General features: G+C 32.3%; 1 protein-coding gene across 2 annotated transcripts; it reads left to right on the plus strand.

Annotated features, from left to right (window-relative positions):
* Nucleotides 1–854: 854 nt before the first annotated feature.
* Nucleotides 855–3,073, plus strand: LOC114300177 (uncharacterized). 2 transcript variants are annotated; one of them, XR_003642581.2, is made up of 4 exons: nt 862–1,848; nt 1,936–2,001; nt 2,115–2,258; nt 2,519–3,073. XR_003642581.2 is itself a non-coding variant. In XM_028245063.2 (3 exons), exons 1-3 carry the CDS (start codon nt 1,168–1,170, stop codon nt 2,118–2,120), a joined length of 753 nt encoding a protein of 250 aa, XP_028100864.1. In that variant the 5' UTR covers nt 855–1,167; the 3' UTR covers nt 2,121–2,430. The 2 variants fall into 2 exon arrangements, 1 of the variants encoding a protein (XP_028100864.1); XM_028245063.2 differs by lacking the exon at nt 2,519–3,073 and having other exon boundaries at nt 855–1,848; nt 2,115–2,430.
* Nucleotides 3,074–11,416: the final 8,343 nt, after the last annotated feature.

The following is an 11,416-nucleotide window of genomic DNA, read 5'->3' on the forward strand; positions in this document are numbered from 1 at the left end:
GTGGGGGAGAATATGTCTGATAACAATAGAAGATTTCTTCGATGATCTGATCCGAGAGGCTGCCAAGAAGACAGAAGGCTTCTCAGGTCGAGAGATAGCGAAACTAATGGCCAGTGTTCAAGCAATCGTGTATGGACGCCTGGCAGCGGCAGTAGGTTCATTGATGATACGCATCACATTGAGTCCAGCAATAACACCATCATCCTTTGTTGCCTGACGTTGAGAATCATTGAAGTAGGCAGCCTCCATGTCTGTTCAACAGCTCTGCAATGCAACTATGGCGCTCTCTCTCTCTAGATTCTCTCTCTAAAATGAGGTTCGGTGGATGATGGACTTCTGGGACGCCATACTGGAGTTCGGCAAAGTCAATACATGTGGGGGTGAATATGTCTGATAACAATCGAAGATTTCTTCGATAATCTGATCCGAGAGGCTGCCAAGAAGGAGCGACAGTGGGTTCATTGATGATACGCATTACATTGAGTCCAGCAATTACACCATCATCGTTTGCTGCCTCACGTTGAGAATCATTGAAGTAGGCAGCCTCCATGTCTGTTCAACAGATCTGCAATGCAACTATGGCGCTCTCTCTCTCTAGATTCTCTCTCTAGAATGGAGAGACAAATCATCGAATTGGTTTATGGAGGTTTGAAGGGTGAGGGATATGAAATTTCTCTGTAGGGACTTTAGACATCATAATATAATTTTGTAGACCTCTTTCATTACGAAAAGTGGGAGAGGGACCCTAGACCGATTTTCCCATTAATTATTGAACTTATTATTGAATCTAAAAAATAACGTCGTTGGGTCAAAAATAAAATAAAATAAATAAATAAATAAATAGCGTATGCGTACAGAAACGAACTCCCGCTTTTGTACACAGACAGATAGCGCACACAACATAAAACCCCCCTCCCCTCTCGCCTTCTTCTTCGTCTTCTTCTTCTTCTCTCTCTAAAAACATCTCCGCCAACAGACCCAACACCACCCTATGCTTCCTCTCCCCATTGTTCTCTCTCTACTGTATTGTGTTAGGGTTTCTCTGTTTTCTCTCTTTCTCTCTCTAGAAGAATACTGAGGTTTGTTTGTTCGTCGTCTTCTCTCTCTCTCTCTCTCTCTCTACAAATCTTCACTGTTTGGTTGAAGGAGTACTAAAGTCTCTCTCTAATGGCGACTGCTCCGGTGAAGTCTCAGCCTCTTCACAACTTCTCTCTTTCCTTCTTAAAATGGGGCCACAAGAACCAGATGAACTCCAACCACCGCTTCCGCCGCCCCTCCGACACGATGCTCTGGGACTCTCCTCCGCCGCAGGCGGTGGAGAACCACCGCTCGTCACCGTCGGAGCAGGAGTCGGACGGCGGTGGTGGTTCTGGTTTCAAGAATGAGTCGGAGAACCCGAAGGTTGGGGTCGGATCGCGGAGTGCGCAGAGGAACCGGTTTTCATTCGCGTCCTGTTCGTTGCAGAAGCAACAAGCGACGGTTTTTGAGAACGAGGAGGATGTTGAGAGAGAGAAGGAGAAGGTATGGAACGACGTCGTTGAAGGCGATGAATCGGTGGCGAAGCCGTGGAATCTGAGGCCGAGGAAGGTTGTTTCGAAGGCTGCGGTTGAGATCGGAGGGGTTTCGAGGAATGGAGAATTTCAGGAATCGGCGCAGCAGCAGCAGACTGACAACTTGCCGAAATCGATGAGGTTGAGAGGCTTCGTTGAAGGTCAGGGATCGGAGAAGAGGAAGTTCTGGATCGCTCTGTCTCGCGAAGAGATTGAAGAAGATGTGTACGCGATGACTGGTTCCAGACCAGCTCGGAGGCCCAAGAAAAGGCCAAAAACTGTTCAAAAACAAGTCGATGTGAGAGAGATTGATCTTCTTCTTCTTCTTGTGTTAATGTTCGATTGTTTATTTGTTTTTTGCTTAATGTTTGATTGGTCTTCACAGAATGTTTTTCCTGGCTTGTATTTGGCTGGCGTTTCTGCGGATTATTATCGAGTTCATGAAGCTCTGGTATGGGTTTCCTTTGTTTCTTTCTCTCTCTACGCGTATACATATATATGTAATTTTGTGAATTTGCTTTAACTTCATGGATGAGACTAACAATTGAATCCTTCTTTTCCCAGAGGTAGATAATGAGACCACTAGATGCTACCGAATTCTTGATCTCTCTCTCTCTCTCTCACCGGAAATGAGATAAAAACGAGGATACTCACAAACAATTGGAGGTTGGATGGGTTGTTTCTGCTACATTTAGGGCTCAATTAGAGGTAAAATGCACTGAATTATGTAAAGAGGAAAAGGGATTTACGGAAAATAGAAAGATGTCTAATTTCTTTACTTCGCATTGGTACCGCACATTGCACATCATGTATTAGTTCAATATGTAAACATGAACAGTAATATGAATGAATTGAGGGAGAATTGTTGTTTTCGCGTTAATGCCAGTCATTAGCTGTGTTTTTTTGGGTGGTTCTGTTGTTAGTTTAGAGAAATTTGATTTGTTGACTGCATTCATAATGTTTGGCAGGCTTCCCGACTTTGTTTGGGGGCAGAGCTTATGCTTTTGCGAACCTGAAATGAATTCAGAAATATTATTGGAGGCGCTGCATGCTTCCTTGTTTTGGATGGACACGTCCACCAATTTAGCTTGGTCAAGCGGTGCTCGTATTAAGGTTGAGAGATATATGTTGGCTTACATGCTTTGCTCCCTTTCTATGTCGTGGTAGTAATTGATTTATAATTGTGGCTATGTTTTTGCATTATCTTCAGTAATTAGATTTTAGCAACTTAGTAGTGTTCTTAACAATTGTAATGCTTCTTGTAGTATCATTCAAGCATATGGGCATGTATATGTTAAAAAAATTCACAGATGATTTTACTTTTTTTGTCAGACCTGGAACAAACCCATTAGTCTAAATTACTGGAACTCTGAGCGACCATGGGGAAGTTTTAATGGTTCTGTCTCATGTAGTGAAGTTATGATATTTTTCTTCATGCTGAGGTTACATCCACACTGGAAATGTATGTAGCTTATTGAATCTAGTAATCAGTTATTTTATGGATAGTCAATTTATGCTTTAAATGTTGGGGCCTCTTGATAATTGGAGTAAATGGTTATTGTTCGCTGAAAGATAAATTATTTCATTTCTATTTAACTAAAAAGGCTTTAATAATAACTTGGGATGAATTCTTCCTGTTTATACTTGTTATTTTTGGTTACCTGATATCCATTGGTCTGTCTTCCCTTGTTCCTTTCCTATGTTTAAATGGCATCCCTCTAATAATTTTCCTAAGAAATATTTCTGTATGGTTCCAGAGCATTACTGTTGATGAATTTTAGGAGATAACTTTATTGTTTCGGTCTTCTCAATGTGCGATAAGTTCTCATCAATATCATGAAAGAAGGTACATTCTATAGCTTTACTGAACATTTTCTAGGTCTTTCACGTTGAGTGCTTCATCCTACCTGATTAACTTAATCTTCTGTTGATGTCCCAATAGCAGAAACACATCTTTAGGCAAGTTATTAACAAACCTTGTATGTTAGGCCAGTGGCTTCACCCCTTGCATTTGCCTGGTGGCACTTAAATTTTGGTTATCAGAATATAGCAGACAACCTTGTAGCGAAGAATATTTATTACTTCCACCTTCAGTCAAAGATGTACCTATTGTTTTCTGCTTGTGATCCACCTACTTGGCTATATCCCCACTCTCTCACTGGGTATAATGGCCCTGTTTGGTAGGATTTATTTTCAGCTTATTTTAGCTTTTAGCTTAATTTAAACTATTTTGATGTGTTTAGTTTAGCTTAACAATACAACTTATAACTTTTTATAAGTCAAAAATCAATTTATTCTTTGAGTGGGAGAAGAGAAGCTTAATTTATAAATCAAAAATCAACCGATGTTCACAATTATAAGCTATAAGATGTTAGGCTATAAGTTATAATCATTTTCCCACAACTCTACCAAACGGGGCCAATATAACCGTTCTTTCTGTAAACCGTCTCTGAATCATAGTCCAAATGGCTTAAAATTGAGTTGCAGTGAGGATTCATTGGTGCTGTTTGGTGTAGCTGTTAAAATGGATTATAGATTATACCTTAACAGATTATAGATTATGACTTTAATCAGAAGCTGTTAATCTGTTTGGTATAACTGTTGGATTATAGATTTAAGTTGCTGAGTAGTGTTTGTTAAATAAGCTGTGAAGTAGCTTTTTCAATTAATTTTTATTTTTTATTATTCACTATATGTCTACATTTTTCATAAAAAATAATAATAATATTTAATAGTCCATTTAGGTCTTTTTCTATTTTTAAAAAAATAAAAAATAAAAAAATCTAAGAGTATAACCGTGAATTACCATGTCCACAGCAGAAGCTGATAATCAGAAGCAAGGGGTGAGTAGCTTCTCAGAATCAGCTTTTTTGGCTTAAAATAAGTTGTTAGAATCAGAAGCTGTTTGAAATAAGTTTAACCAAACAGTCCAAAATAACTTTTTAAAAGCCAGAAGTCATAAGTTGACTTAAAAAAGCTCCACCAAACACCCCCATTGTGTTTCCATGACAATGTAATGGAAAGTCATTTGAGAATATTCTTTCCTTTTTTATTTATTTTTGGGGGTAAAGTACCTGCTTTTTTTCTTTTCTTATTTCAAAGATATTCTTCATACACATCACAGTTTTGATGTGTCTGTATACTTTGTTGAGGCTGAAGAATAATATTTTTACTTCTTCCACTTCTTGTAATACCCTATCTGCATGTTAGAATGGCATTTGTGTCTATAGCAGGGTTTAAGGTTAAGAGTGTTGCTTGGACCGTGGGATATTGTTTTGCGAACTTAATTGTGAAAGAAAGAAATGCGTATTCAAACACTACTTTTGCTTGTTGTAAGTATGTGGACTGCGATATTTGTGAATGGGATGTGAGCTATGTTATTAACAAGGTGCCCAGACGGACATCAGGCACATTTGGTGGCTAAAGCAGCATCCCTACGTGCGCAGCTTCTATTTTTTTTTAAAACTTTTTTTCAGTAAAATTTTTCATTAAGGTAAGACAGACTACACTTAAAACGAATCCATCTGACCAATAAAACTTACACCAAATAAGGAAAAATCAGTACTAGAAGTACAAAGGAGAAAATTGTGAAAATATTTAGACGCACAGCTTGTTACGTGCCTTGCTTCTTAGTCGTCTTTTCTTAATATTTATGACTCTTATATATCTATACTAGTAGTAATTTGTGCTATTGATGGCATAAAAAAAAAATTAATAATATATTTTTATACAAAATAATATAAATAATTAAATTTTTGTATGTAAATTATGAAAACAAAGAAGATTGAAATTTATAATTTAAGTCTTATAATTTTATCACAATTTATTTATTACTTTTTAGGACAAATTATACTAACAGTCTCTATAGTTTGGGACTCGTGTTACTTTAGTCCATGACTTTTTAATTGTGACATATTTGACCATGAATTTTGAATCTTGTTCTAAATAAGGACAATTCAAGATACCATTGTTTAATTTCAAGGATAAAATCGTCAATTTAATAAAATATAAACTAATTTGACAAAAATAAATGTCAAAAAAATATTTTAAATATTTTAAAAATTATTTTTATCCACCAATGATAAAAATTAATAAAAGTTACATGATTAATTTTTAAAAATTAATTTTACATGATCATCATCTAAATACGTAATAAAAATTAATTTGGTAAAAAAAAAAATAAATGTCTAAAAGTTTTATTAATTTTACATTATTTTATTTTTAGTAGACAGAAATAATTTTTGAAAACTCAAAAATATTTGTTTGACATTTGTTTTTGTCAAATTAGTTTATATTTTATCAAATTGACGATTTTATCCTTGAAAAATATAATGATATCTTCAATTGTCTTTATTTGGAACAATATTCAAAATTCAGGGTCAAATATGTCACAATTGAAAAATCAGTGACCAAAGTGACACAAGCTCCAAACTATATGAACTATTAGTATACTTTACCCTACCTTTTAATTTGTTACAAATTTAACCATTAACTTTCAACCTCCTCGCGAGAATTGCAAACTTAGATAAGTTTAACCGAAGCAAATTTTAGTCAAGCTTAAATTTTTTTAAAGATTGAACAATATAATTTTTAATTAAGTGAGGACTTATGCAGAAATTTAAAAAATACAACTTTTAGAAAGGGATCATCGAATAAACGGCTGTTTGGGAAGTGCCATATTAATTTACTTTTTTATCTTTTTATTTTTTTAAGTCATATCACATATCTACTTTTCTATACATCTTTCATAAAAAGTAAAAATATATATATTTATTTATTTTTCTTGGGTCACATTAGATTTCTACTTTTCTGTACATATTTTCGTAAAAAATAAAAAATATTCTTATTTAGCACTTCCTAAACAATCACTAAGTTGATATTAAAAAAATTTATTTTTTATAATGACATAAATAATTTAAATATGATTTTTTAGAAATTCTTTTTAATTTAACAATTACAATAAAATGTTAAATAGAATAAAAACAATTTTCTTACAAAACAAAAGTATTTTAATAATAAAAAAAAAGGTAAGAAGAAAATTTAATATGGTATTTTTATTTAATCTGAAAATATTTCTGAATGAATAATAAATTATCACCTATAACTCTCTCTTTTTTTAAATAGAAAAAATTTAACGCACTATCACTTTTAATAATAAATAAATAACGTTTCTTTCTAATTTATTTTAGCAAAAGTTACTTTTTAACAACTTGAGGGAAAATTATTTAATATTCCCGGAGTACTACATGTTTGTACTCCCTAACCAATTATCATTCAATATGCTCCCTTATGTTTCTCAATCACCCAACACAATACCCAACCTATCTACCTTCTCCACCAATCATAATACTATGAAATACCACAGGTCCATACTTCAAATTACTGAATAATTACCTTAATTTGAGCCAAAGATATCTTTATTCTTTATTTTAATTTCCTTAATTAACAATTGAGATAAAAAATAATAATAATAAATAACAAAATCCACCATGTTTGGCAAGCCTTAAAAAAAGTATATTTTGTTCTTTTTTTAAAAAAAAATTATATGAAACAATATTATTGTTCAAGTCCTTATAGTTCAGAAGGATATAAATTTTTTATAAAAGTTAAAACAAAAAAATAAAATAATAATAATAATAGCAATAATAATTTGAACACATGTATTTAAAACAAATTATATTTATAATATTATGACATATGTGAATATTGATCTCATTCTAATTATAGTAACATAATTTGAAGAAGAATTTAAATTTGGAATTTTATTTTATAATTTAATAGATGATGCAAAATTTAAGGAATGAATATTGATCTCATTCTAATTATAGTAACATAATTTAAGTAACAATACAATTTTTGAAATTTTATTTTAAGAATATAAAATTAATTTATAGACCAATCATATTTTTAACACATATTAACAAAAATTAAACAAAATAAAAAAAATGAGAAAAAAATTACAACTTTTAGCCTTAATGAAATGACAACGTTTTGCAATTATAATAATATATAGATATATAGATATATAAATAAATCATAAAATAGATCATTATTTAAAACTTATAAGTTATGGGATAAAGCATTATAATTATAATTTTAAATTTAAATTAATTGATTGCTTTCCATATTTAGTGCCCCTCAAATTTGAATTTTGAAATGGATTAGTATACTTTTTATTTTTTTATTTTGGGCAAATTGCATTAAAGGTCTCTATAGTTTAGGGCTTGTGTCACTTTGGTTCAGGACTTTTCAATTGTGACACATTTGACTCTGAAGTTTGAATCTTGTTCCAAATAAGAACAATTGAATATATCATTACTCAATTTTAAGTGCAAAGTCGTCAATTTGATAAAATATAAACCAATTTAACAAAAATAAATTTCAAAAAATATTTTTTAATTTTAAAAATTTATTTGTATCCACTAATGATAAAATTATATAAAATTGATAAATTTTTTACACATCTATTTTTTTTACCAAATTAATTTTTATTATATGTTTGGATGATAATCATGCAATGGGTGGTTGCCAGACTTTTAATGTGTATTCAGGAACAAATGTGTCATAATTGAAAAGTCGGGGATTAAAGTGACACAAGCCCTAAACTATAGGGACTGTTAATGTAATTTACCCTTTTATTTTATATATTTGATATACTTTCTATTTGAAAGTCATAAATCAAAAGATATTATTATTATTATTATTATTTTACTTTGCTTGAATGAGAACTATAGGGGATTTTTTTTTAATTATTTAAAATCAAAAAATTAAAAATTTTAGTTTAAGATATTGGAACTTCCACAAAATTTGTAGTTAAAAAGACCCTTTTGCTTATATAATATATAGATGAGAAACAGTGGTGATTAGGACCTCTAATAGTAGAGCTCTACTGATGTGGCAACCTCAAGACTAATGCTTTGTAGCTTGAAATGCTCTGCCCCGAATGGCTCGAAAATTACAACACTCTCTCTCTCTCTCTCTCTCTCCATGACTCACTCTCTCTTTCCCCCTTATTTTGTATCTCTCTTTCTCAGACTCAGACCCAACATTCTCTCGTCTCTAACTCGCTCATCCATCTCTCATTCCTGTAAAGAAACTAGAGAGATGAAACTCTTCAAAACCCTATATCATCCCTCTCATCTCTATGTTGGGTAGAGAAGTCGGAGCCGATTAAACTCTTCAAAACCCTTTGTCATCTCTCTCGTCTCTGTTTTCTCCACCTATTTTTTTCCCCCCTAGTAGATCTGGATCTAAAGATGATGATGTTGATGTTGATGATGATGATGATGTTGTGTGTTGTTGATGATGTTGATATTGGTAGATAATATCTCTCTCAAGTTGCTTGGTCTGTTTTCTTTTTCTAAGTTGAGAGAGATATTATTTACTTGATGATGTTGATGATGATGATGATGATATTGGTCTGTTTACTCACTGTCTTATTTTATAAGTTGATGAACAGCCTGATTGGTCTTGGTCATTAATCGTTGTTTTGAGGGGGTACTCTCTGTCTCTCCTTTCCTCTCTTTTTCTTCTTCTTCTGTTGCGGTGTGTGAGTTATGAGAAGAAAAAAAAAAAAAAAAAAAAAACACCAAAACGACGCCGTTTTAGAGTTTCGGGCCAATCGAGCCTCTGATATTCGAGCTACATTGCGGGACTCCAACCTTAAAAAAAAAAACAAAAAAACAAAACAAAACAAAGCAAAGGCTAAAACATCAAATCACACAGTGAGACCCACAATTTAGAGCTTTCCTAGAAATATTTTTCGATGAGAAATGGTTGAGAGCTCTAAACTAAGAGCATTAATGTGTGCGTGGATCCCACATGATGTGATATTTTGGCTTTGTGTGTGTGTGTGTGTGTTTTTTTTTTTTGATTTTCTAGCTCACTAAAGTTAGTTTAGAACTCAAAATTTAGGAAATGTATCATTGTTGATATATATATATATATATATATATAAATACTAGCATAGATTAAAATAAATAAATAATTTTAAAAACAAAAACTTTGTTTATAATAGAAAAGAAAAATGATTTAACATTAATTAGTTCCCACACAACAAATATATTTATGATAAAATATATATATTTTCTCTTGATGAATTTTGTAATTTTAGTTTCTCAATTTATCATTTCCCTAATTTTTATTTTTAAAAATTGATATCACCTTGTCTCTTATAAAATTTAAGCAATAAAAATTAAATAATGGAATAAAAAAGACAAGGGCAAATTACAAATATATCTCATAAGATTTGTTTAAAATATGATTTGTCCCCAATAATTTTAAAAATTACATCCCACCCCCCTTGAAGTTTTTAATTTTATAACAAATGATCATTTTTACTAATAAATTATCAAGTTAATTATCAATTTTTAATAATCTAATAAACTTATTTTAATTAATAATTCAGGTAATTTTATTATTGTGTATGAGAGTAGTTAGAATTTTATTTTTTCAATAAATTCTATTAAATAAAAAATTATAATAAAAGAATATTTATAATTTTTCAAATTACATAAGATAATATTTATTTTAAACAAACCTCTAAGAACATATTTACAATTTATCCAAAATATAAAAAAAAGGGAGTATCAGTTATCACAATCTTCGAACAGTTGCTCAAATAAGACTCGATCCCATTAAAAATAACCTCAAGAATAATCTCTTTATTGGCTAACCATATTTGGCCATCTTATAAATAACATTTTGCGTGCTCTAAAATTATTTTCTTAATTTGATCCCTACTATAGACTATTTTAATTTTGGGACTTTTTTTTTTTTAAGGTCCCTGGTATTATGATTTTATAGCATAAAGGACACTCAATATTTTTATAATGTCTAAGGTCCCTCAACATCAATCCAGAGAAAATTCAACCAGAGAAAATTCAATCCAGTGAAATTCTTTAGTCCAAACCCAGAGAAAATTCAATTTAATCCAGAGAAATTCTCTGGTCAAAACAAGAGAAAATTCAATTAAATCCAGAGAAATTCTCTGGTCCAAACTAGAGAAAATTCAATTTAGAGAAATTCACTCTGGTCAAATTTTTTCTGAACTTCACAGAGAATTCTGTTTCACAGAGAATTTCTCTTCTCCAAATCAAATTTCTTTGACCAAATCACATACTCACCCCTATGATTTTCTCTGGCCATCAACTGAGTTGTTGGACCTCTGTAACTTGTCTGTTTCAACATTTCCAAACACCAACTTTCATGAACATGTTGATCGCTTGGCACAACGCAACCAAGGATAAAGTCTATATATATATACATATATATATAAAGGGTATATCAATAGCAGATTAGGCAAGTTACCTTTACCATGTCACAAATTCCATATCCAAAGACCTGTTGGTCAAACAAACCTTCTACTTGATGGATGTACCCTGGGATATACATGTCTTCAGCTATGGCCAGAGCCACATCCATATTTGAAAAAACAAAGTCGCATTCATTCAGCGCATGTTTCTCTATCATCAACTAGAAGACATACTAATCAGGACCTTCGGACAAGGCCTCAACTTGATTTTCGCCTGACTTAAGATGACAACGGCTTGATAAAGGCACTTCCTCAGGCTACTGCTCTACCGACCTACCGGCTCCACTTTGGTTTGCCTCTCGGATCGTCATAGGCGGCAGGTTAGACTGCTTAGTGACATGATTGTGTCGCATCATTGCTGTATTAGAAGAGTCTAAGGATTCAATAAGGATCGGTGTGCCCTCCGACCTTGTTCGATGCTCTTTCTATGTAAAACCTCCACAGATCTCTTCTTCTTGTATAGAGAGAGAAATGGCTAAGACCGACAAGGTCTCAGTGCATTCACGGCCTACGATCATACTCTCACCTCGCACCTCCTTCGACTCCAACTTCG

Source organism: Camellia sinensis, chromosome 13 (genome assembly GCF_055761805.1).
Source record: "Camellia sinensis isolate YWXY chromosome 13, ASM5576180v1, whole genome shotgun sequence".
Classification (NCBI taxonomy): domain Eukaryota; kingdom Viridiplantae; phylum Streptophyta; class Magnoliopsida; order Ericales; family Theaceae; genus Camellia; species Camellia sinensis.

What these genes read in the sequence shown, in the direction of transcription:
- LOC114300177 (XM_028245063.2), top strand. Translation starts at nt 1,168, where the DNA reads ATGGCGACTGCTCCGGTGAAGTCTCAGCCTCTTCACAACTTCTCTCTT. An exon ending in CTGTTCAAAAACAAGTCGAT is followed by an intron (nt 1,849 to 1,935) that starts GTGAGAGAGATT and finishes TGGTCTTCACAG; the next exon opens with AATGTTTTTCCTGGCTTGTA.